A 27,412-nucleotide genomic window follows, 5' to 3' on the forward strand; every position below is an offset into this window, starting at 1 on the left:
CTCTTACCAAAAAAGGAGCTCCACAAGCAGTTGAGGATGCCATGTGTTTTATCCATGTCATCAGATAGTTCAAATAGAAAATTAGGTAAGTTAATCCCAATAATGGTTTGATTTTTTTTCACCCACTTCACAGAATCAAAAGAAGGTCCTTATAAGTTCATGCAGTATACTTGAGACCCAGGCACTCAGTGGAGACCTTGAAGACAGCAAAGCTCTTTCCATGGTTAAGCTTTGCAGTTGCAGACTGCAATGATTCTAGCGCTGGTTACAGCCCAGCCAGCCAGCTTACAGATTGTGGTTTGACAGGTCTAAGGGAGCCATCTCATTTAGCACCCAAATGTAACAGTATTGTTAACATTTGGGGGCCACAGACTCCTTTAGAAACTCATGAAATTCAACTTAAAAACCTACTCAGAAAAATTTGCAAACAAATTGTAGGGTTTCACAAATGATAAACTCGTATATATTAGAAGATGAAAGAAACTACAAAATAAAATGAATAACAGAAATTAATAACATAAAAAGGAAAAAAATCACAGAGACCTACATATTAAATTGAAAATATAAATGTAAACAGGAAATTATAACTCTCCTTTCTAAATCACTTAGATGGAGAATCTGACTTAGCATGGACACTAATATTAAGGATTGTAAAAGATTTAGTGAATAGAAGGTCTACTGAACTATGAGTCAGAGAGTAAAGTTGTAATTTAGCTCTCATCTCAGTTCTGCTACTAGCCACCTGCATGACTTTGGGCAAGGAACCCAATCCTTCAAGGGATCTTTCATATGTTTAAAATAAGGGGTTGGACTTCGCTGGTGGTGAAGTGGTTAAGAATCTGCCTGCCCATGCTGGGGACATGGGTTCGAGCCCTGGTCTGGGAAGATCCCACATGCCGCGGAGCAACCAAGTCCATGCGCCACGACTACTGAGCCTGCACTCTAGAGCCTGCAAGCCACAACTACTGAGCCCACGCGCCACAACTACTGAAGCCCGCGCGCCTAGAGCCCGTGCTCTGCAACAAGAGAAGCCACCGCAGTGAGAAGCACGCGCACCACAACAAAGAGTAGCCCCCGCTCGCCACAACTAGAGAGAGCCTGCGTGCAGCAACCAAGACCCAACACAGCCAAAAATAAATAAATAAATAAATTACAATAAATAAAATAAGGAGTTGCACATGGGGTGTTACAAAGCACCTTTAGTTTTCAAACTCTGTGGTATGCATGCAGAGTAAAACAGAAAAAATTTAAATATTTTCCCTGTTTTGGTTATAAATAATTCTATATGGCACATTCAATATGGCAGAATTAGTCTACAGACAACCCCAGAGACAGATTTATGAAGGCCCCACAATACGAATGATTACTACTTTATTTTAACTTCTCTGTGCCTCGGTCACTTCATATGTAAAGGAAATAATAGCACCCACCTCATTAAGCGATTTAATATATAAATACTATGTACGACAGTGCCTGGCACATTGTAAGTACTTTGTAAGTGTTGACTAGTGTTATTGTAATCTACATCGGTGGAATATCCACTGCCCGCTGACTGTCCTCATCCTGCTGTCATTCCCGGAAACACTCAGAGAGCCCCTGCCTTGCAGCACAGCCACCGCTGGAGCTCCTGGAGTTCCCACCAGAAACCCATCCACTAACTGTAAAGTGCCCCTGCCAACCCCATGACACTGCAGGTACTGTTCACGTGGTCTCCATAGCTGAGGCTGTGATGGCACAGATGCCAGAGAAGGCTCTCCTTCCCCTCCCTTCCCCCTTCCTCCACTCATAACTGTCTCTGAAGACACCAAGGCCACAGTCCCTGCTGGACACCATGGAATGAAGGGCCCCCACTGCATCACAGAGGGTCCAGGGTATGTGAGCTGGGACAGTGCAGGAAGCTGGAGGAGGAATCTGTGCTTGTGTGCTCGCTGAGACCATGGTAAAAAGGAGAAGGTAGGATGATTTTAGCCGCGTGCCATGATAGAGACATGTTTATTCCTATGAGCCCGAGTTTCATGACAGAATTCAGCCTCCACCAAGAAAGTCATTTTTTATTATAAATAACAAGGCTTTTGTTGTCCAACTCGAAAATCTACCACCATAACATGAAAATGACTTACAAATGGAAAACACATCCTGTTCACTAGTCAGGGACTGCCTGTATTGCATGGTTTTAGTCAAACTGATATTCTAATAGAAGTGACAGCATATTTTAAGTAATACTGTTATTCCACCATATTAAATATGTGAAAATATTAAAGCAAGTAATAGGTCTGATTTAAAGAGTAAATACATATCTAAATTTATTTTTGGCAAAATATAGCTTGCAGCTCCAAAAAATAAGTGTATCAAAACTTTTTACTCTGGGCTTCAGTTACAATGAAATACACATGAAGTGTAACTTACACAGGCAGACATTCAAATTACATTATCCTAACTCAAGAAAAAAACTATTTTAATTTTAAGAGACAATGATTGTTCTCCTAACTTGTAAGACTGGAACATACTACATCACCAACTCTTGAGAGTTTTTCCATGGATATATGTGCACATATTTTTATATTTAAAAAATCACTTAAAATATGAAATCATACATTTGTTGCACATTACACTTATTTAACTTTCTTGTTAACATTAAAGTCAGCTTAAATAAAATTAAAATGAGTCCCTCAAGGTTAAATTTAAAAGTATAATGCATTATGTGAGATTATTTGATTAGTTTTAAAAGCGGATACTTACTATTAGAAGCCAGAATTCCAAATATCATAGTAGCGTTTCTTCTCACAATTTTGTCTTTGTGGTTGAGCAGCTTAGTTAACGGTTCCACAGCTCCAAGTTCAAGGAGGGTTGCTTTATTTTCTTCACCTGACATCACAGGTAAAATAAAATCAGACATGGATAGCAATCTCATCAAAGTTCTTCTTTGTGTCATTCCAATTTCTTATTTGCCATTTGTCTTTCACATTCCTCTGCTTCCACACGTATTTCTCTCAGAATAAACCTTAGAGCTCAGGTATCCTGGACTTGCTACTCTCCCTTTCCTGGATGTTTACAAAGCTGGCTTCCTCATTTGGTTCTTAGCTCACACTGAACCTCCTGGGGGATCTCTTCTGATCACCCTACCTAATGTCATTACTACATCCCAGTCTTTCTGATCTCTCTTTATCCTGCTTTATTTCCTTCATACCACTCAGCGATCTCCGTGCATTGTTCGCTTACACCCATTACTTAACTTTCCATGAAGACAGATACCCTTTCTGTTCTATTCTCTTATAACCTCATGCCTAACACAGTGCCAGGCATATAATGGGCACTCAATAATACTTACTTGCATAATTAATTATAGAAATTAACACACAGAGTCCCCACTTCAAATTCAAGTGTGGTGGAGTTTAGGGTGCTCATTTTTCACCCAGTGGGTTTGCCTGCAGCCAGCATGGAGGCACACACACAAAGCGGAGCCACCGGGGTTACTGGGATTCCTTAGCTGTGGCAAGAAGCCCCAGAACCAGAAGGTCAGTGAAGGCCAGCATCTGGCCTAACTGTAAAAGCAGTTTATCCCTACCCCAATAAGTGGGATATCATTCTGCAAAGTCTGGAATAATATTTAAGTCCTGATTAATTTCAGCTTTTCAGTTTCACCAGCTATGAAAATGCATATTTCATTTTCAATATTAATTTAGTAAAATAAAGTCTTTTACACTTTTTTTGCCTCAGTTTTCATATAAAATTAAAATATTTTATACTTGAAGTTATAGGTTCATTCTGATAACTCAGTTCTCTGAACACAGACGGTACCTTCCTATAGCTTGTGGAACTGCCCTGTATCTAAATGGTTAAATCTATCACTTGATAAGAATATGCTGAAATATGCATTATTGACTATTACAAACATCCTTCTCAAACCTTCCATAATGTTTGTATTTTATTGGGGTTCTAAAAGTGAATTTCTTAGATGAAAATATTTTGTCAAATAAATTTTTTTTTTTTTTTTTGCTGTGCCACGCATCATGTGGGATCTTAGTTCCCTGATCAGGGATGGAACCCTCACCCCCTACACTGGAAGAACAGAGTCTTAACCACTGGACCACCAGGGAAGTCCCAAATAAATTTTAATTTAAAGGATAAATTTTAGGATACTTAAATAAATGGTGGCTTCATAGAATCAATAGAGAAATATTCCATCTTTTTCAATTTTCTAAAAGAGTTTGTGTATAATTGGTATTATTTCTTCCATAAGTGTATGGCAGAGTTCAGCAGTGAAAACATCTGGACCTAAAGTTTTCTTTGTGAGATTTTAAAATTACAAATTTCCATTTCTGTAATAGATAAGGGGTTATTCAGACAATCTATTTTTCTTTAATGAGCTTTGAGAGTTTGTGTCTTAAAGTGAATTTGCCCAATTCATCTAAGTTGTAGAATTTATTGGCATTAGATTGTTCATAACATTTAGATTATCCTTTTAATATCTATAGGAGCTATAGTGATGCTCTCATTCCTCATATCAATAATTTGTCTTCTCTCTTTTTATTTATCAATCTGGCTAGACATTTTCATTTCACTGCTTTTGTGCACTGTTTTTCTGTTTTCTGTTTCATTGATTTTTGCTCAGGTATATATTATATCCTTATTACTAATGCCTGGGTTTAATTAGCTCTTACTTTTCTATTTTCTTAAAGTGGAAGCTCAGGTCATTGATTTGAGAGACGTTCTTGTTTTCTAACAGGCACTTGGTGCAATAAATTTCTCTCTAAATACTCTTTTAGTAGCATCCTACAAATTTTTGTATGTTGTGTTTTCATTTTTAATTCGGATTTTCCTTTTGATCTCTACTTTCACTCACAGGTTATTTATTAATTATTATTTTTTAAACTTTATTTATTTATTTATTTTTGGCCGTGTCGTGTCTTCGTTGCTGCACGCGGGCTTTCTCTAGTTGCGGTGAGCGGGGTTTACTCTTCATTGCAGTGCACGGGCTTCTCATTGCGGTGGCTTCTCTTGTTGTGGAGCATGGGCTCTAGGCATGCGGGCTTCAGTAGTTGCGGCATGTGGGCTCAGTAGTTGTGGCTCACGGGCTCTAGAGCACAGGCTCAGTAGTTGTGGCACACAGGCTTAGTTGCTCCACAGCATGTGGGATCTTCCTGGACCAGGGATCGAACCTGTGTCCCCTGCATTGGCAGACGGATTTTCAACCACTGCGCCACCATGGAAGCCCCCCCTACTCACAGGTTATTTAGAAGTGTGTTATTTGCTTTCCGACTATTTAGTGATTGTCCAGAGTTCTTTGTGTTATTGATTTTTAATTTAATTCCAATGTGGAATAGCATATATTTTGTATGACTGGAATTCTTTTAAATTTATTAGGCTTGTTTTATGGCCCAGAATATAATCCATTTTGATAAATGTCCTGTATGCACTTGAAAAGAATGTATACTCTGCTGTTCTTGGAGTGTTCTATAAATATAAATCAGGTTAAATTAATTTATATTGCTGTTCAAATCTTCTATATCCTTACAGATTTACTGTCTACTGGTTCTTTCATTTATTGAGAGAAGAGTATCAAAATCCTCAGCTATAATTGTAGATGTCTATTTCTCCTTGCATTTTTAGCTTCATGTAATCTGAAAGTCTGATATTAAGTACATTAATTGTTTAGGATTTTTCATAGCATCTTGATTAATTGACCCCTTTATTATGATTATTATTATTATAAAATGGCCATGTTTTCCTCTGGTACCACTCTTTTTTTTGTCTATTTTTGTGATATTAATATAGCTACTTCAGCTTTCTTTTGATTAGTGCTAGCATAGGATATCGTTTTTCATCCTTTTACTTTCAAGTTATTTGTGTCATTGTATTCTAAGTGCATTTCTTGAAGGCATCATGCAGTTTGGTCTTGCTTTTTTTCTAATAAAACACTCTCTCCCTGTAAATTGATGAATCCAGACCATTTACATTTAATTTCATTATTGATATGGTTAGGTTTAAATATACCATCTTGTTACTTATTTCTTATGTGTTTCATTGTTGTTTTTCTTTTCTTCATTTCTGCCCTCTTTGTATGAATTGAATTTTTTATGATTCCATTTTGTTCCTTTGTTGGCTTATTTGATATCATTGCTTTGTTATTTTTGTGGTTGCATTAGGGTCTGTAGTGTATGTCCTAGCACAGTCTTCTTTCAAGTGGTAGTATACTACTTCACATATAGTACACTTACAATAGTATACTTCCATTTTTCACCTTTCTACCTTGGTTCTGTTGTCATATATCTTACTTTTACATGTTTCAGACTGCACAATATATGATTATTAGTTTTGTTTAAAATAACCAATTTGCTTTTTAAGTGATTTAAATAATAAGCAAAAAAAACCTTATATGTTACCATTTCTAGTGTTCTATATTTATTCTTTTGTGTAGATCCATATTTCCATCTGGTGCCATTTTCTTTCTGCCTGAAGGACCTACTTAATATAATTAGTAGTGTGGGTCTGCTTGCAGTGAACTATTTCAGTTTTTGAATGTTTGAAAAAGACTTTATTTCACTTATGTTTTCGAAAGATATTTTTGAAGGGTGTAGAAATCCAGGTTGAAAGTTTTGGGTTTTTTTCCGGTACTTTTTTTTTTTTTAACTTTTACTGTAATATAGTTGATTTACAATGTTGTGTTAGTTTCAGGTGCACAGAAAAGTGATTCAGTTTAAAGATAGTGCTCCACTGACTTCTTGCTTGCATCATTTGTGATAATAAATCTGTTGTCATCCTTATTTTTGTCCCCCTGAATGTAACATTTTTCCCTCTAGATGCTTTTAAGATTTCCTCTTTATCAGTCTTTTCAAGAAATTTGATTATAATGTGCCTTGGTGTAGTTTTCTTCATATTCATTGTGCTTCAGTTTCGTTAAGCTTCTTGGATCTGGGGGCTTAGAGTTTTCATCAAATTGGGGGAAATTTTAACCATTATTTTTTCAAATACTTATTCTGCTCCTCACTCCTTTATTCAGAGACTCAAGTTACACATACATTGGGTCAGTTTTGATTTAAAAATTGAATTATATCCTCATTATGCATTGTATTTTTCTGCTTTTTGTCACACCTGGTAATTTTTTACTGGGTGCCAGACATAGTGAATTTTACCTAGTTGGGCAATGGATATTGTTGTTACCTTGAAATTTGTTCTGGGACACAGTTATCTGGAGAAAGTTTGATCCTTTCAGGTTTGCTTTTAAAATATTTATTTGATAGTACTAGAACAGGGCTCAATCTAGGCCTAATTATTTCTAACTATTGAGGCAAGACCCTTCTGTGTACTTGCACAATTCTCCATGAATCTTGAGGTTTTGCAGTCTGGCTGTTGCGAACAGGCACTACTTCTGACCCTGTGTGAGCACTAGGCACTGTTACCTCTAATCCTGTTGGGGGCTTTGTCTGACTTCAAGTAGTCCCCACACATATACATGTGGATCAAGCTGAACACTTGAGTGGGACCCTTTACAGACCTCCTGAGTTCTCTCTCTGTGCAACTCTTTCCTGTCTGTTACTCTGTCCTGAAAATTTGTTGCCTTCATCTTCCTGGATTTTCAGGTCTATCGTCTCAACTCAGAGGGTCCACTAGGCTCTGCACAGGTTACCCCTTCCTGGGCTATGGCCTGGAAACTCTCTGAAATCAATAGGCTGGGGCAATCAGAGGGCTAATTTCCTTTGTTTCCTGTTTCTCAATGGTCGCTGTCCTTCATGGCCTGATATTCAGTGTGTTGCCAACTCCTATTTCATATATTTTTCTGTTTTCTTACTTGTTCTGGTAAGGAGGGTAAATCTGGCCCCTTACTTCATCTTGGCAAGAAGGCAAAGTCCCATCATTTAACTTAAGAAAATATTTCAGAAAATACTGCTAGTACTGAACATCAGGCTTACAATATAAAAAGAGATGACATGCGATGACGCTGTGCTATAGATGCATGATCCAATGTCTCCCTGAAAATTGACCCAGTATTCTACACAATCTACTCATGAACCATACCTTCCAGAACCATTCTGGTTTTTATCAGAATTCCCAATGATGACTAGAGTGAGGTGATGGTGATGACTAGCCAGGTGAGTATTTTACCATTTGCTAATTGAATGATTTGTTGTTCTCTCATATAAGTCCCCCAAACAATGTTTTAATGTACCATTTCTTTAAAATCAAATTGCTCCCATTTTAGTTTAAAAAGGTTTTGTTAAAAATACCAAGCTAGGGCTTCCCTGGTGGCACAGTGGTTGAGAGTCCGCCTGCTGATGCAGGGGACGCGGGTTCGTGCCCTGGTCTGGGAAGATCCCACATGCTGCGGAGTGGCTGGGCCCGTGAGCCATGGCCGCTGAGCCTGCGCGTCCAGAGCCTGTGCTCCACAACGGGAGAGGCCACAACAGTGAGAGGCCCATGTACCGCAAAAAAAAAAAAAGCTACACTAAACTCTTCAAATATTTCCAATTTCAATGTTACACAGTATAATAAAAGTCTGATTTTATCACCACTTGGAATGAACTAAAATGTGACTGTCTCTTATGTTTGTAAATCCTCTATGAACAAGTCTTTCAATAGAATCTAATTTGTAACATTTACAACATTTTAGTAAACTTTATATTTTACAACAGTTTTAGTTTTACAGAAAAATTTCAAAGATAATACAGATATTTCCCATGTGTCCCACACCCAGTTTCCCCTGTTATTTTACATTTTACATTAGTAGGGACATTTGATGCAATTAATGAACCAATAATGATATGTTATTACTAATGAAATTCCACAGTTTATTCAGATTTCCTTACTGTTAGTTTTTCTTTTTCTGTTCCAGCATCCTATCCAGGATCCCCCATGACATTTAGTCATTGTGTGTCCTTAGCTCCTGTTGGCTTTGAGAGTTTCTCAGACTTTCCTTGTTTTTGATAGCTATGACAGTTTTGAGAGTACTGGTTAGGTAATTGGAGGATGTCCCTGAATTGGAATTTGTTTTATTTTTTAAAAAAATCATATTTAGACTGCGGCTGTAGGTTTGGGGGAAAATAACATAGAAGTGCCATTTTCATTATGTCATGTCAAGAGCATTTATTATCAAATGACTTATCTCTGTTGATGTTGATTTTGATCACCTGGCAGAGGTAGTGTTTGTCAGGTTTCTCTGCTGCAAACTTACTCTTTTCCCCCTGTGTCCATCTTGCACTCTTTGGAAAGATGTCACTATGCACAGCCCCTAAAGAATAGAAGTTGCTGTGGTTGGGAGTCCGCCTGCCGATGCAGGGGACACGGGTTCGTGCTCCTGTCTGGGAGGATCCCACATGCCGCGGAGCGGCTGGGCCCGTGGGCCATGGCCGCTGGGCCTGCGCGTCCGCAGCCTGTGCTCCGCAGCGGGAGAGGCCACAGCAGTGAGAGGCCCGCATACCGCAAAAGAAAAAAAAAAAAAAGAATAGAAGTTGCATCCCACCTCCTCAAGGGCAGGGTATCTGCATAAATTGGGATACTTCTGCATTGGAGATTTGTCTTTTCTCTCCCATTTATTTACTTATTCAATCATTTATTTGTCTGTATAGACTTATGGATATTTATTTTCTTCTTTAATATAAATTATAGAGCTATAAATCTAATACTTTGTTTATTTTGTTGCTCAAATTATTCCAGCTTTGATCCTTAGGAGCTCTTTCAGCTCCTGTGACATTTACAATTTTTTAAACTGCAATAAAGCCTTCAAAATGGCTCTTCTACCCATTGACTAAATTGCTCCTTAAGACTGGGTTAGGCACATAGGGAGATATATTACTTTCAGGTGATGCATTAAATGATATTCTGATTGTCTGAAAGAATTCATCAGACAGGAAGTAAGTTAAAGACTGGGGAGAAAAGTGCCCATTATGTAGCAAATATTTTTAAGAAACTAATGAAATAGAAAGATAAACTGAAAAAAATCCAAACCTTTTAAAGCAAATCTATAAATGGCTTCACATGCTTTAGCCAAAATTTCTTCTTCTGGAGAATTAAGCATTAACACCACGGTTGCTGCTTTTTTGCTTTCAATTGTTAATGGATCAAACTGAAATTCAAAGAGAAAAATATCAGAGCCACATACAAGCTTTAAAAGCACATAAAACATGAGTGGTGTCTTGAAACTTAAAGAGAACATAATCTTACAAAAAGGATGTGATCACTGCCCACAAAGTGCACTGTAAAATTTTTATTTAAAAACCATCACAGTTGTCAACATTGGCGGCTTTGGAATTCCTGGAGTATGGAGGGAAGAGCAAAGTATTTTGGAATCCAGCAGGTGTAGTCTCTCATTTTAGCCATGGGGAACCAAACTAGTTACTTAAGCTGTTAGAATTTCAGTTTCCTTCTCTGAATAATGGGTATAATAATACCTATTGCAAAGGATTAAGGAGTGGATTAGAGATCATGTATGTAAAGCACTTAGCACATTGTCCGGCACTTAATAGATGCTCGTTAAATAACATATATGAGTATAATTCTTAGCCAATACACAAGAATCCTTGAGAACCTGTATGTATTAGATGCCCTGACAGTCCCAGTGATCAGTACTTGCTTTCTAACCACTACACCCTCTCTTGAAAAGCAGGAATTACATATGTGAAACAACTAAAAGGCAAAAGATGACAGCATATCACAAAATGTAAAACTGGATAAAATCTGGAACAGGGGAAAAGGTAATATAGTATAAAGAAAAATTATAGGACTCTAAGAAGTCCTGTATCTTGCTGTGAGATCTTTAGAATTCATGTGGAGCTGAAATGAACAATAACAAATGCATGACCCCCATGGGTTTTGTTTGGTCAAGGAGAAAACAAATTATTACACTATTTTTCTTCCATTTCCAGAGACCATGGAGGAGGAGGTTCTGCTTATGTTAAAGGAAAGAAAATTGAATTTCAAAGCTTTACCTGGTTCTTTGTGTTGTCCCTTTCTAAATGGACATCTTAATGTGTTTTGAGATATAGCAAAAATTGATGTTCAGTTTTGGGTAGAGGATGGAGAGATAGATTATTCTGAATAAGGAGATATAACTGTGTGAGGTTAAAAGAGTGAAGATAGAGAAGATGGCAGAAAGCAATGACCCGAAAGGACGTGTCTGGGATAAAAATACCTCTTGGAGGGAAAATGGCTGTTGGATTTTAGGTCAGCATTATCTAACATCCAAATTGAAGCTGTTGTTTGTGCATATCTAGCTGTACTAGAAGCTGAAAGAGTTATCAAAGCCTCAAGCCTCTTAGACTCTTTGGGAGACAAATCTTCAGTAAAAGTCTGCCATATGCACCAGGCTTGTGTCACTTACGGGTTCCAGTGACATGAACCAGTGAGAAAAAATGGCCTCTAGAAGAGCCTAGAGCAATGGCTAGGATGCTGTCTGCAACGCTGACCAGGAGAGCATAAGGGCCTGGAAATACAGAGAAATTTTAAGGAAGAACTTTTAAAAGTACCCGGTGATTGAGGCTTGAGAAACATCTTAGATAGGCATTAAGGGGTAGCCCCAGAATGCCAGAGCACTTGGAGTCATCACTAGCTCACTAACCACATCTTTTTTAATCTGAAAAATTAGGGAGTTGAATTATATCTCCAGATCTCTTCTAGATGTAAAATTCTAGGATACTATGAAGTGCAAAAACATATGGCAGAGACAATAAATGTTGTGATGCGGAAGGGGGAATTAATTTGAACTGGGATAAATGGAGAAAGGTCCGCGGTGGTGGTAGAATTTTAGATGTGATTTGAAGAATGGATACAATGAGGTAGGCTGAGATAAGGAGGAAGGATATTCAAATGGGGAAAATGACACCAGGAAGGTTTAAAATGGGAATGAATGCTGCATTTATGGTGGATAAAATAGGAGTTTGACTGAATAGAAGATATGTAATAGGAAGCAGAAATATTACCAAAAAATAAGGAAAGATGAGGCCTCAGCAAGTGACCTAGACCTTCCCTTCACCAGCCCTCTGTTGAGGATAATCAACAAAGTTCAGAGGAAAGGATTGTGACTCTAGAAATTTATACCTTGCTAAGTTACCATTCATACATGAAAAAGACATGTTCAGGCATTCACAAACTCAACAAGTATATCAACTGTACACGTAAACAAATTACTTGGCAAATACTTAAGGCAAGATTGGGGAGGACAAAATATAAACACAGTAGTGGTGGATCAATAAATTGATAAAATGATATTTAAACTGGATGATAATGATGGTCTGAATCACAGTGTAATTCTTTTTTTTGTTTTGTTTTGTTTTTTGCGGTACGTGGGCCTCTCACTGTTGTGGCCTCTCCCGCTGTGGAGCACAGGCTCCGGACGCGCAGGCTCAGCGGCCATGGCTCACACAGTGTAATTCTTAAGAAGGGATTTCTGAAGTAATGACAACATAATAAGGAAAACAAGTTAATGATTTGGAATTAAAATTCTAGATTTTTTCAACAAAACTCAGGGAGAATTTCATTGATCTTATCATTACCTGAATTACATTATTTGTTAATTGACTGTTTCTGCTGCTAGAATGTAAGTTGCCTTGAGGCCTGATCTGTATGCCCAGGATGTAAAGAAATACTTGCATATGGTATGTACTCAATATTTGTCCAGTAAATGAATGACTTTCTTCAGACAAAAGATTATGTTATTTCTCTATCTCCACTACCTAGAACAATACCCAATATATGGAAATCCTCAAGAAATGTCTATAAAGGAATATATTAAAGTGCCTCTGGAAACTTCTTTTTTTATATTTGTGGCCTTGAAGTGCCTTAACTGTTGTACTGTCTGTTGATGCCAGAAAAGAAGATTCCAAATCTGAGGTTCACAGAGCCATCAGTGGGCTCCAGGGACAGCTTGTCTCTCTGAAATGGTGTGCAGAACTTTTGGTGTGCATTCTACAGGGAGAGAGTCCACAGTCACCATCCTACCCTTGTAAGGCCCCCAACCCACCACCAAACCCTTGAGAATCAAAGCCTTAGATCACCTTTTCCACTTAAGTCAGTTTCCCTAGCATCCTGGCTGGTTACCTTTCCTTCCATTTTAGAACTTCCACTTCAGAGACTTCTGATATTTCAGTATTTTTAAAGCTGATTTTACTAGCACGTGAATGAAAAAACTATGCTGAAGCATAGATTTGTCGTGATCTCCACAGAGTGGCTACAATTCTCACAGGAGCAGGGTAGGTGGAAATACATTTAAATATCTTTTAATGCTCCTTCAGTGGTTCAGAAGACGCTTCAGTATTTTGCCATATCTTCTGGTCATCCTTAGGAAAAAAGGTGATGGGGTTACAAGAAGCTTAAGAGGAAGTTTGAGACCGTGAGAGTTACCACTGTAAGGGCTGTCAAAGGAGGAGAAATACCAGTGTTTGGCAGACAGTGGAGAAACTTGGCATGACATATGTTTCTCCTACAGAGCCTGCGGCATTATAGTAATTTTTTTATTAAAAAGGGCGCCAAGAATAAAATGATAGCTATAACAGAATGCCACATGACTAAATATATAATCCTGTGCTGTAATTACAGATTCCATCTGCTTTCCCATGAAGAACTCATAGTCAGTCACCAACAAGCTGGTTGTGAAATTATAATTTCGTGCTCTGTACTGAATAAATGATTAACTAAAACTATTTACAAAGAGAATGAAAGAAAGGGGAAGCGTTTTGGCTAAGCTTTGAGTTTTAAACCCAGTCAATTAGAGAAGCCATAGACTTGTAGAGATGCTTTTCTACCTCTATTAAGGAAATAAAGAGTATTTAGGATAAGGCTGCCCAACAGAACTGCAGCGATGAAATGTTCTGATCCTGCATTGTCCAATGTGGCAGGCACAAGCCCCATGTGGCTCCTGAGCACTTGAAGTGTAACTGATGAGACTGAGGAACTGAATTTTTCATTTTATTTTTTATTGTTGATTTTAATTAATACAATTTTAGTTATTTTAAATGTAAATAACCACATGTGGCCAGTGGCTACTGTATTAGACAGCACAAGTCTAAGGGAACATACAATTATAAAGCTGAACTCAGTGAAAAGAGATGAATCATGAGAGTTGAGTGATTTTTATGCTGCCGGTAAGTGCAAATAAAAGGCTTTTTTGATTTCTGTTGGAATGTGTTTACCAAGTCAGTGGTCTCCGATCACGAGAAGCCAATTGCACAGGAAAAGGGAGACAGATAAACAGAAGGAAGTAGACTGCACCACTCGAGCATGGACTTTTAGTACAGACTCTCTAGACATCACTTAAAAGGGTAAAGGTTAAAATGAAAACCGCTAAAATGGCCTTTCATTTGCTTTACAACCTGAATCAAAATAGCAAATCTTTAGAGCAAGGTGAGCAAGCCGATATTTATTCATACAGTTTTGTATATGTATGTTATTTATACATACATCTGTGATGAGGGAGAAAGATAGGAAAATAAAGTCCCTAAGAGGCTTCATTCCTAGAAAAAAGTCTATGGCAGTTTTGGCAGTCTATGACAGAGTTAAAGGTTGAGTTCTGAGGCTGATGAAAAGGGTCCAGAAAAACAAGACCCTGGGGACATCCCACTCTTCAGGGAACTGGGTTTGGTTGCCCAGGTGAGGGAGCAGTTTCCACTCTTGCCCGTTCCTCTGATTCAACACCCACCATGCTGGTTCCCTGTATGCACCTCAGAGGAAGGTGTTGACCCATTAACATAAATGTTCAGTTGACTTGATACTTAACCACTAAGATTCCAAGGCCAAATCATAGTCTCTTGTGAGTTTAAATACTGTGGATTTACCCACTAAAGTTCAACTGCCTCTGAAACATAAGAGAATAAAATTGCCGTGCTCTTAAACTCGAAGACCTGACCGTGAATCGTGATGGCTGTGCTCTAGGCCTCTGGGAACTTCAGTGGCCGGATGGGCTTTCACAGCTGATACCCCTGCGTTCTTGGACAGTTCACGCAAACTTCAACAGTTTTGTACAATGATGGACAGCACCCTCAACTACATCATTAATAATTACATTTACTAAGTTCTTATCTAATGCCTGGCACTGTTCTAAGCATCTTTTACTTCTCTAACCTTGCCCCACTGCTGTGAGTGGGTATGCGGGGGACATGATTACATCCTCACTGGGGCATACCGAGGTTAGGAGATTTGCCCCAGATCACAGATGGTGGATGATGAGGTGAGGATTCAGACTCTGACAGCATAACCCTGGAGCCCATACTCAGTTACTGAATATCACGCCTTGTACCAAACATTGCCTACTAACGCTGTTTCTGTTAATAATTCTTTCGTGCAATCAGTCCACAGAAAAAGTCTGCCTTTTGTTAAAGCATCACAAACAACCTTTCAGCCAGACTTGGAAATGATTTGGGAAAGCATAATATAGTTGTGTTGGTTATTCAAGCCATATCTTCCCCCCATTTAGGCATCTTCTTAGCTAGTGTTCTCCTTTATGAGAAGAAACGGAGAGCAATTAAACCATAAATGCACACATCGGTATGTGCTTTGACAATGAGAATACTAACACAAGCAAAGGGAGCATTTTGTTCTAACCTTATCACCAAACACTCTCTTTTTCTGTCCCCGTTACCCATTTTAACCAGTAGATGAAAAACTAATAAAACTAAAAATCTTTGGAAACAATGTTTTAGGAGATATATAAGAAGCAAATTGCCATGACTTGACACAGAAAAGTTTGTTTTCTCAAGCGCTTATATATCCCTCTTTTACATCTGGTTTTTATTTCTAATTTGTACAACAAACCTTTCACAGACTTTGAAGAGGTATACCTCAGAACAAATTCCAAGTTCAGATGGTTTAAACTGTGCTATAGTGTTTTGAAGTATTAGAATTTATAAGACAGAACAGCAGTTAGATACTTTAATACTACTCTTTATACTCTTTAATACTACTCAGCTTTATGAACATAAAATCAGAGTAGGGGAAGGATGGAAGGATCCTCGGGATTGTCAGAGAGCAACGGTCACTGTTACACCTGCCTTTGGCTGCCCTCAAGACTGCTGTGACCCAAGGAAGCAAAAGCTAGATTTTTGTTAACTTGAGGATCGGAATTGTTTCTCAGTCCTTGATTGTGCTCCTCAAGGACTGGAGTACAGAGGACGACACCAGCAAGACATTATAAAAATATGGAGAGTGTATTAGACAAATATATCTATTGTTTAATAGTTCCTTAATTCTGATTTTAATCAGAAAGTGTTTGTCGTCAAGTACTGTGTTCATGACTCCACTTTTTGGTAGTCATAGGATGTCAATGATGCTATTTTGCAGCAAAAAGAAGGGTAATGCAAATAAGATGCAGTGAAAAATTAAGAGAATTTAGAACATTTTAGGGGGTGTGTCCAAAGGAGAGCAGCCAGACTGATGAACTATATCAGGAGACCGCAGTGACCTTCTCTGCAAAGCTTTCCTAGACCTGGGCAGACAGGTCTTCTGTAGCCTCTCTTTCCAGCTGCATTGAAGGATCATACAGAAGTTATATAGGGATGTGTGTGTGTGTGTGTGCATGTGTGTGTGTGTGTGTGTGTGTGTGTGTGTAGCAGAATCTAAAGAATTCGCAAGGCAACAGATCTTATTTACTGAGTGTTTTCTATGTGCCAGGCACTGTGAACTTCATATACTCTCATTGTAATCGATAGAACAACCAAAATGACTTGGACATGACAATTCTCATTTAAGAGATTAAAAAAAAAAGCTGAAATAACTTGGCCAAATTTGGCAACTTCACCAAAATAACAGTTTATGAGAAGCAGAGCTGGGACAGAGGTCACATCTGTAACCACAGTGTTCCAGTGTTGTCAGGAAGATCCCTGCACTAACCTCAGATTCTTTCAAACAGGAAAATCCTGCGAGTCTTTTGACTATACACAATTTTTTCCCATTCACATTTTATTTGAAGACAACCACACCAAATGTCTGTTTCAAAGTAAGTTTTTAAATTGAAAATTGAGGACATTTTCTATTTTTAACATAATCAGAAGTTCATAAACTTTAGAGACAATAAAACCCTGCTTTAATTTTTTATCATAGCTTTTTTTTGTAATTAGAATAGGTTCTGTATCTCCACTTTCTGTAGAACAACTACAGTTCAAGAATAGTAGTTTCTTATAAACTGATTAACTCAGTATCCCAGTAAGCATAGCAGAAACCAAAAATTGGTGAGTTTCCATTTTTTTCAGATGGGTTCTTTTTCTTTTTTTTACATCTTTATTGGAGTATAATTGCTTTACAATGTTGTGTTAGTTTCTGCTGTACAAAAAGGTGAATCAGCATATGTATACATATATCCCCATATCCCCTCCCTCTTGCATCGCCCTCCCACCATCCCTATCCCACCCCTCTAGGTGGTCACAAAGCACTGAGCTGATCTCCCTGTGCTATGCAGCAGCTTTCCACTAGCTAGCTATTTTACATCTGGTAGTGTATATATATGTCAGTGCTACCCTCTCACTACGTCCCAGCTTCCCCTTCCCCCACCCCGTGTCCTCAAGTCCATTCTCTACGTCTGCGTCTTTATTCCTGCCCAGCCACCAGGTTCATCAGTGCCATTTTTTTAGATTCCATATATATGCATTAGCGTACGGTATTTGTCATTCTCTTTCTGACTTACCTCACTCTGTATGACAGACTCTAGGTCCATCCACCTCACTACAAATAACTCAATTTCTTTCCTCTTTATATCATAGCTTTTTAATTCAAATATTGTGATCATATTCCTATGCTATCAAATATTCAGTGACATCATTTTATCAAAATGGAATAATTTATCTAAGTTTTTATTATAAAACATTTTTGTTACTTCTATAATCACTACCGCTATGGAAATAATTTTTTGTATGATCCATGCTTATTTACCATGATCATTTAAATTATTTTACAACTTCTAAGATCACCTTGTCCCAAATGACCAACCTATTGGACATTGTTGAGCCCTGCTTTCAAAAGGGAGAGACAAGGTTTTGTGTTGTGGGGAATGCATTATTCAAGCACTGGAAAGAGAAAAAGGTGATGAACACAGATTTTTCTCTCCATAGAACTGGAAAATACAGGACTTCTAATGTCCAAATAGTCATCTTAAGACAACCTCACATACATACCTAATAGCTATAGCATAACTTCCAGTCATTTTTTAAAATTCATTTGGATAATTAACATTAATGAGAGACTGGCAAATGTAAATTTAAAGTATTTGAAAGAACAAACCAAAACGATTTGTTCATTAACTAGGCTTATAAACATGCCATCCACATACTGGAAAAGCTAATAATTACTCTCTAATTGTGCTAATCAAGTAATGACAATGTTGTAAATGTTTGTTTACATAACGTTAGATTTCTCTGACTAATCTTATCATTAGTCAGACTTTGGACTTCTGCCACCATGCACTGATATACATACTGGTACATGCCAAACTGTTTCAACAGTTTATTTTTAAAACTGGTTGTTAACATGCTGCTAGTATTCAAATCAGAAACTTACCACATCCTTGGGAGGGGGCTCTGATTCCTTCTTTATCTTTTTATCCATTCTGGAAAAAGATGCCACAAATGTTTAAAATGTCATTTGTACATTGTATATGTACAAATCTCTCAGTTACCTGCATTCCTAGGAGGAGATGTACTTTGTCCTCTAAATTTTACCTAAAAAGAAACTAGGCAATACATGTAGAAATTATTGCACATATACAAATATGTTACCTGCATCCCAAACTTCACAATTTTAAAGGAACTTATTGATAAGATTGTTGGGCATTTGCCCTGGCTTCCAGTTTGGAAAGAAGGAGAATACGTTAATGCCATAAATTTTACTTACATAACAGGTAATGGTTTACCATGCTTATAGCTCACTTGTGTAGGGCTTGGGAGACTAAATCTAAATTACTTTTGAGATCTGCAGGAATGTTCTGCCACAAAGGGAGGGATTTTTGTCTGCTTTCTTGCACTGATCTATCCCAAGCACCTAGAACAGGGTCTGGTACATACTGGGCATTTGACATTTATAAAAATCATTAACTCTCTTGTTCCTGGGGGTAATTATTTTCTGAATGATATCCAAGATCTACCAAGACCAAGTGAACATTTGTGTCATTTTCCCAGATAAAAAAATGTTTTCTCAATGTATTCCATAGCTCAATAAAAAAGTAATTGATAATCTCAAAAGATGTATTCTAGGGAAATTGGGGTTACTAACTCCACCTGGGTACAGAGAACTTTCCAAGATGCTGGTGACTGTTAAAATAACCCTAGATGGGCTTCCCTGGTGGCGCAGTGGTTGAGAGTTTGCTTGCTGATGCAGGGGACACGGGTTCGTGCCCCGGTCTGGGAAGATCCCACATGCCACGGAGCGGCTGGGCCCATGAGCCATGGCCGCTGAGCCTGCGCGTCCGGAGCCTGTGCTCCGCAACGGGAGAGGCCACAACAGTGAGAGGCCCGTGTACCGCAAAAAAAAGAAAAAAATCCTAGAAATCTTTCATGTTTTCTCCAATGAGAGTTTGTGGGGTTATGTTTGGTATTAGGGCAATCTCAGATGGTATATTCTAGTCTCAAGGAAATTACGATAGTCTCAAGGAAATTACGATAGTCTCAAGAAAATTTTGGGAAGTAGGAAATCTTTGGAGAGAATCTACAATGTCAGGGTTAGTTCAGATGGCTTGCCAAGGGACAACAGCAACTCCAAGAATTGATCACATAAGTTAAAAAGCCACATGTTCATAGAAACTCATAGTGACTTCTGAAAGACATCTATTCCAGGTCCCTAACTTGAAGTCACATAAATTTCAATATCCTTGAGGGCCTGGGCAAGCTTATGCTGTGCAGTACCTCATGCTATACCTAATATGTTAAAACATTAAAATACACCCACATCCCCTGTTAAATATAATTTTCATCATAAAAAAGATTTGAAATTTTGCATTTGAAATGACTCATCAGTTTGTACACCTGGAAATTCTTGCAAAATAAGAAAATTGTTTTCAAATGTAATTTTAATATTAATAAAACACTTAATATTAATTTTTGAATTTTCTTTTCATATTTTAGACCAAATGCTGTTTTTCAGGTCCCAAATATCCTTCTTTCACAGATACTTGAAAAGCACACAGATCCCAGACTTTGTGCCTATAATGTTTCAGGCAGACACACAGACTATTCTGGACAGATGAAAATCTGACCTATGATTTCTCTAGGAAAAAGAGATTTCACAGCTCTTTATAACCAATTCCAAGATATAGCAGCCTTTGCTTTACAAAAGAATTCCTTATGAATAACATTCAAGAAACAAGTAAATTACACCCATAGAAAGTTACTTGAAGTCATCTGATTTTCACTCAGGAACTTATTTTTCCCATTTCAGGATAGTGGTTTTGAGTAATTGCACACTGAAAAATACAGAGGCTGGAATAGCCTAAACATACAGGATTACAGAGAACTGATCCTCGGCAATATGGTGAAGTAGGAAGCATTTCGGGTTTTTTTTTTTTTTTTTTTTTTTTTTTTTTTTGCGGTACACGGGCCTTTCACTGTTGTGGCCTCTCCCGTTGCGGAGCACAGGCTCCAGACGCGCAGGCTCAGCGGCCATGGCTCATGGGCCTAGCCGCTCCGCGGCATGTGGGATCCTCCCGGACAGGGGCACGAACCCGTGTCCCCTGCATCGGCAGATGGACTCTCAACTACTGTGCCACCAGGGAAGCCCCTGTTTTTTTTTTTTTTATTATTATTACCATATTGGATATAGGGGAGAAATAGGGGAGAAAATACACAGCTGACATAGTCCAGGGGCAGTGAACCCCAGAGTGACCCTAAGGTTTTTTTTTTAATTTGTAAGTTAAACATTTCACTTAAAATCAATGTGATACAACTAAATTACCTTATTTTATTCTTTAAAGACTCATTTCCCTTTAAAGCTACAGAGACGTCAAATTAAGAAAATAAATCTCTTTGACGTTTTGAAGCAAACTAAACCTGTCTTCCTTGACTAGTTTACCACCTGCCCATTGATTTTTTTTATTGTGCTGAAATATACATCACATAAAATTTACCATTTTAACCATTTTTAAGTGTATAATTCTGTGTCTACTGTTCACTTATAAAGGTATAACATTTCATTACAGAGAATTTGGAAAGCAATGAAGGGAATACGGAATTTTAAAAAAATCACTCATAAATAAGTTCAGGGAGATCAGCACTATTTGGATATAGCTCATTTTTTGTGTATTTTCTATAGTGATTTTACCATCTTACCTGGATTTCTATCTGCTATTCTCAACTTCCCTTCCTGGGACCTTTTTCTTACTAAATTCTTAAACTAATGGACAAGTTCATGAAATCTCATTCTCCATTTATTGCTTCAATCATCATTAGTGGATCAGCATGTCATTTAAAATAATATTTTAAAATCCACCATCTAGCCAGTCCCCTGTTGTTGAGCATTTGTTTCCAGTTTTCTGGAATTATGGACAAGGCTGCAAATGAACATTCTTAGACAATAAAATTTTCATCCACATCTGCAACTGTTTCTTTAGGAGAAATTCCTAGTGGTAAAATAACTACTAGGTGAAAAGGTATGAACTTCACGGCACTGGACATGAAAACAAATCTGCTTTGAATATGCATCTTCTTGGTTATTGGAAAGGAGTCACATTTTGTCACGAATTTATTGATCTTCTTTGTGAACTTTCAGTCTATGCGATCTTAAACATTTTCTAACGAGATTTATTTTGAGGAGAAGGGCTAGAGCAGTTGGGGACCCACTTTTTGAGTTGCTCAGAGTCAAGTAACGGAATCTTAGACCCTCAGATCCTCACTCTGGGCCTCAGTTTTGTCACCTCTTTGTTAAATAGGGGGCGCCGGCACGCTTACGAAATCCACAATCCACGGGGACCACAGTCTAACACTGCGGGCGTAAGGCAGGGACCCAGAGGTCCTTACAAGGTGTTCTCTCAGTTGCCCCAGATGCCCCCCACACGCAGGGCACTATCTCCTTCCCCAACGGTTGCTGGGGCCTCTACCCTGGGCCTCTCTTCAAACCGCAGGGGTAGTGGTGCAGCCGCCCTCCCGCCTTTACCTGCAGGGAGATCCCGCCGGGCAGTGGCTTCTCAGACCTGGCCAACTGCAACGGCTGCAGCCAGCTCGCGTCTCTCTAGTCCACTGTTGTGCCTGGTTGCTAGGCGACAGCGGGCCGCGCCTGCGCAATCCGCGCCCGCGTGCGCCGCGGCCGTGGAAGCGCGCGCTCGACTTCCCGAGGCACTCCTTTCCCCTTCGCGGGTAGAGGTAGGTAACCGAGGAACCGTGTGCGCCCTCTGTACCTGAGTCCCGGGCTTCGGGGCAGGATAAACACCGGGAATCCTCTCCTTCCAGTTGTTGAGGGCCAGCCCTAGAGACAAGTGTAAATCGGAAGGCAGGGCAGGGCCGCCTCAGCAGCTGGCCAGAGATTCACATACTCTGAGGTGCGGATGCGTTGTCCCAGCGACAGGCTTCGGCCGGAGTCTCTGTGAGGTGACTTCCAAATCTCCACTTTCTGCCCGGACTCCGCCGAGCTGCCGACCTGCATTGCTAACTTTCCATGCCCGAGGGTGTCCACCCTGTCCCCACAGAACGTATCACGTCCCTTCAGAACCTCCTCCTCTTACACCTGTTTCCTGTTTCTGCCATTACTCCCAGTAGCCTAGAACTTCAGTTTCCCTTCTTCCCTCTCCACCCCCAACTCCAATCAGCACTTAAATCAATCCGCCCTCCACTTTTTGTCCCCTGTCTATTCCCTCTCTTAAATCTTTACTGTCACCACAATCCAGGTCATCATTTTTTGCCTTCTAAGTGATGGTTTCGGTTTCTCTTTCCAGTGCTTTCTTGGTACCACAGATCAACCTTCCGGAAATTATTGCTCTAGTCATGTCACTCCCCTACTCAGTCTTGAGCGGCTTCCTAAAGTAAAATCTAAGCTCGTTAGCCTGTTCTTCAAAGCCATCTGCCCCCGCCCCGTTCTATCTGTGCAGCCCGCCCCTGTCCCAAACACAAGCCCTAGCCAAACTTACTGTTCCCCCAAACTTTTCCACGCTTTTCTCCTTTAGATTTTTGCCCACTCTGTTCCTTCATCATTTCATCTATTCAACAAATATTTATTAAGCATCTACCATTTGCCAGGTCATGGGCAACTTGCACAACTCCTGGAATATTCTTTCATTTCTGTATAATGAAGCCCAGCTCCAATGCCATCTTCATAAGATACTCTTTGATCTTAGCAAAAAATCTCTCCCTCTCCTGAATTCCCCTCAGGCTTTTTGAACTCCATCTGCTACCTGTCTCTGTTGGCCTCCCAGTCCTAAGAGTGTTAGATGCTTCTTACAATTGCTTATTTCCTATCCCTTTATGTCCTCTTCTTACCTTTTCAATTACCTGATAAACAGCTTTATACATATTTAACAGTTCTTTATATTAGATTTTGTATGGTCAAATAACATGTGATTTCCGTCTCCTGATTGGACCTTGAATAATACACTCCTGTTATTTTCAGCCTCTCTCTCTCTCTTCCCTTCAGTATATGAATACTGTGAAGTCTCTCATTTGCCTCATACAAAAAATAAAAAACAAAAAGCCTCCTTTGAACCTGTAGCTCCTTCTAGCTATCATTCTGTTTTTCTCTTTCTCTTCTTGACCATGAATTTCCCCCAAAGTAGCTTGCATTTGATACTTCCACATTTTAACCTACATTCACTCTTCAAACATAGTGATCTGGTTTGGTCCTGCCACTAAAACTACCCAAATCCATTGTCTGTTACTTAGACTTCATCTTTTTTGACATCGCTGCTGCAAATAACACTCTTGATGATACCTCATACTTGAAACACCTTCCTGGGTTTCCTTGATCCTCCTAGTTTCATAAGCATTATTTAAGGTCCTTTCTGTACAGCCTTAAATGTTGATATTTCCCAAAGATCTGTCCCTGGTTCTCTTGTTATATTATAGCTTTTTCAGGGTGATTTTACTTATTTTTGTGACTTCAAATGCCATATATATAGCTCCCCACCAGACTCCAGTACTGTGCTATAGGCTCATATAGCCTTCTTTTTTAAAAAATTGAAGTATAGTTGATTTACAATGTTGTGTTAGTTTCAGGTGTACAGCAAAGGGATTCCCATATATATATATATATATATATATATATATATATATATATATACACATATATGTATATATGTATTCTTTTTCAGATTCTTTTCCCTTATAGGTTATTACAAAATATTGAGTATAATTCCCTGTGCTATACAGTAGGTCCTTGTTGGTCACCTATATTTTATATCATGTATCCTTCTTTTTATGGAAAGCTCCACCTGGATGTCCACAGGTGTTTACCACCTAAACTCATTATTTTCCCAATATAAACATTTTTCTATTTATCAAGGGGTACCACCACCCACCTAGATACCCAAGCATGAAGTGTGACAGTCATTCTAGACGTATTCTCCCTCGTATGCAGTTATTTGGATTCCCTTAAAAGTCTCTTGACTTTATTCTCACTTTTCCATTCCCATAGCCTGGGTACAGAGTGTCACCATCCTTTGCTTGATTTCATCAAACAAGCCTGCTGACACATCTCCCATCCTCTCATTTTCTCCTGGCTTCAGTCCATCTTCTCCAGGATGACCCAGGTAATCTTTGTAATTTGTCTCTCTCCTCGCTGATCCCCAGTCACTCCACCACATACATGATGAGATGCAATAAGATTCCTAAATTTGCATTCAAGACCTTGTTCTGGCTGACTCCTCCCTACTGCAATAGCTTCTCTAATCACTCAAAAAAAAAAAAAAAAAGCAAACTGCTCATAATTCTTCAAGGACACCATGACATTTTATGCCCTTAACTCTCCTAATCAACCTGAAACCTATCTGTCTTTCAAAATTTATTTTAGTCATGATTTCCTCCAGAAAGTCTTAATTCTCCAAACATGATAAACATTTCTCATTTTGTACCTTACACCTGCTCTATTTCTGCTATTTTCACATGATATTGTAATTCGTTTGTTAATGCGTGTGTCTCCCCACCTTGGCTGTTTCTGAATATTCTTCAAATAACTCATTTATTGAGTACTTATCGTGAGCCAGACAATTATGAAGTGGTTAAAATGCAGCATTAAACCCCCACCATAACCCTGTAAGGTACAAATGAAGTAATTGACATAGGTCACTCTATCAATAAACGGCAGAGCCAGGAGTTGAGCTGAGGTCCGCTTGACCGTCAGTCATGTTCTGAACCAACACGTCATACCAGCCCATCCTGAAAATTCAATGTTATAACAAATTGTAAAGGGTTTTCATGAAATAATTAAAACTGCTGTTTTGATTCTGTTTTTCCCCACAGACTTAATCTTTATTGCACATGTCTATTTTTTTGAGGTCCTATTTATACAGTTGGATGAGTTTTGGCAAATGTTTACAGTTGTGTGACCACTACCACGATTAAGATATAGAACATTTCCATCATCTCAATTTCCTTCATGCCCATTTGAAGTCAAATCTCTCTCTCCATCCCACTTCCGTGGGAACAACTGATCGGTTTTCTCTCCCTTTAATTTTGCATTTTTATGAACATCTTATATATGGAACCACACAATACATTACCTTTTCAGTCTAACTTCTTTAACTTTGCAAATACTTTTGAGATTTGTCCATGGTGTTGCATGTATCAATAGTTTGTTTCTTTCTATTGCTGAGTAGTGTTGCACTCCATGGATGTACAACATCCATTCGCTGGTTGATGGACATTTGGGTTCTTTGCAGTTTTGGACTGTTATAAATAAATCTGCTCTAAACAGTTATACACAGGTTTTTGTGTGAACATATGTTTCTCCTTCCTTGGGAAAATACCCAAGAGTGTAATTTCTGGATCTTATGCCATGTGTATGTTTGATGTTATGAGAACTTGCCAAACTGTTTTCCAAAGGAACTATACTATATTTGCATTCCCATCAGCAATGAGTCAGACATCCATTTGCTTTATATGCCCTACAACACTTGATATTGTCAGGCCTTTTAATTTTAGTCTTCCTATTGGGTATGTAGTGCTATCTCCTTCTGGTTTTAATTTGCATTTCCTTCATGACTAATCATGATGAGCTGATTCTCTGTTAACCATTTCTGCATCTTCTTTTGTGAAGCATCTGTTCAAATATTTTTCCTATATTTAATTGGGCTGTTTGTCTTATTACTTGTAAGAATTTGCTATACATTCTGGATACAGGTCATTTATCATATATATAATTTGGAAATATTTTTGGATCTGGTTCATTACAGTGGAAAATGAAATTTAGAGACCATAATCTAAACACTCGCGTTGCTCATTGCTCCTAGGTTGGTCATTCCTTCTAGGCCTTCTCAGAAGCCTGGTGAAGCTCTGAATTCAGCACACATTATAAATCAGATATCTACAGATCCAGACTATGGTTATAACATATAAGATATCATTGTGGGGCAGTCATAGGCACTCTCTGGTTCTCTAGCCATGGCTTCTACTGGGATCTTAAAACTGTCATTTTCTGTCTCAGAACTACTAAATATAATTAGAAGTAGTTCACCCTCCCCACATCCCTTGTAACCCTTCTGTCCACCACACTGTGCTATGGCAGTAGTCATTTATTCTGTCAGAACTCTTCAATAGGTACTTCTTTTTAGGAGACCACAAGTGACTCCCAATAAGCCATCCTCTCAAAGTAAGCAAATCTTCAGTTTTCAAATTCAATCAGGTCAATAATATAGCCAGTCCCAGATTTACATCTTTGAACTTCTAAGATCAATAATCACTTCTCGTTTCAATTACTGTGTCATTTGAAGTCCCATTGCAGACAACAAAATCTATTCTAGTTAGCAGGGAATTAGAGATTTATAGCATTGTTGCAAAGGCTGGAGAAGCAGGTTCTAGGCTGATATTTCAGAGATGACTTTCAAAACAATACTGCAGAGCATAATTCACAATAACTATGAAGTGAAAACAACTTGTGTCCACTGACAGATGAATGGATAAAGAAAATGTGTATCTATGTACAATGGAAGATTATTAAGCCATAAAAAAGAAGGGACTCCTGCCATTTATGCCAATGTGGATGGACTTTGAGGGCATTATGCTCAGTGCAATATGTCAGACAGAGAAAGACAAATACAATATAATCTCACTTTATATGTGGACCCTAAAAGCATCGAACTTATAGAAACAGAATAGAATGATGTTGCCAGGGGCTGAGGGTGCTGGGAAAATGGGCAGATGTTGATCAAAAGGTATAAGCTTTCAATTATAAGATGAATAAATTCCAGGGATGTAAAGTATAGCATGGTGATTATAGTTAACAATACTGTATTGTATACTTGAAAGTTGCTATAAGAATGGAGCTTTAATAGTCTCATCATAACAACAACAACAACAAAATGTTAACTATA

At 38.5% G+C, this 27,412-nt stretch overlaps 1 protein-coding gene across 3 annotated transcripts in view; it reads right to left on the bottom strand.

The window, feature by feature from the left end:
* The window catches only part of ARMC3 (armadillo repeat containing 3), a gene marked incomplete at both ends in the record, with an annotated part of 93,875 nt that extends 75,356 nt beyond the window's left edge, over positions 1-18,519 (bottom strand). For all 3 annotated transcript variants that reach the window (XM_079700658.1, XM_079700657.1, XM_079700656.1), the window contains 3 exons: positions 2,740-2,865; positions 9,943-10,060; positions 18,472-18,519. In XM_079700658.1, coding sequence (XP_079556784.1) covers positions 2,740-2,865; positions 9,943-10,060; positions 18,472-18,519 — 292 coding nt within the window. The remainder of the gene's footprint in view (positions 1-2,739; positions 2,866-9,942; positions 10,061-18,471) is intronic.
* Positions 18,520-27,412: the final 8,893 nt, after the last annotated feature.

This window comes from Hyperoodon ampullatus (assembly GCF_949752795.1).
Source record: "Hyperoodon ampullatus genome assembly, chromosome: 3".
Lineage (NCBI taxonomy): Eukaryota > Metazoa > Chordata > Mammalia > Artiodactyla > Ziphiidae > Hyperoodon > Hyperoodon ampullatus.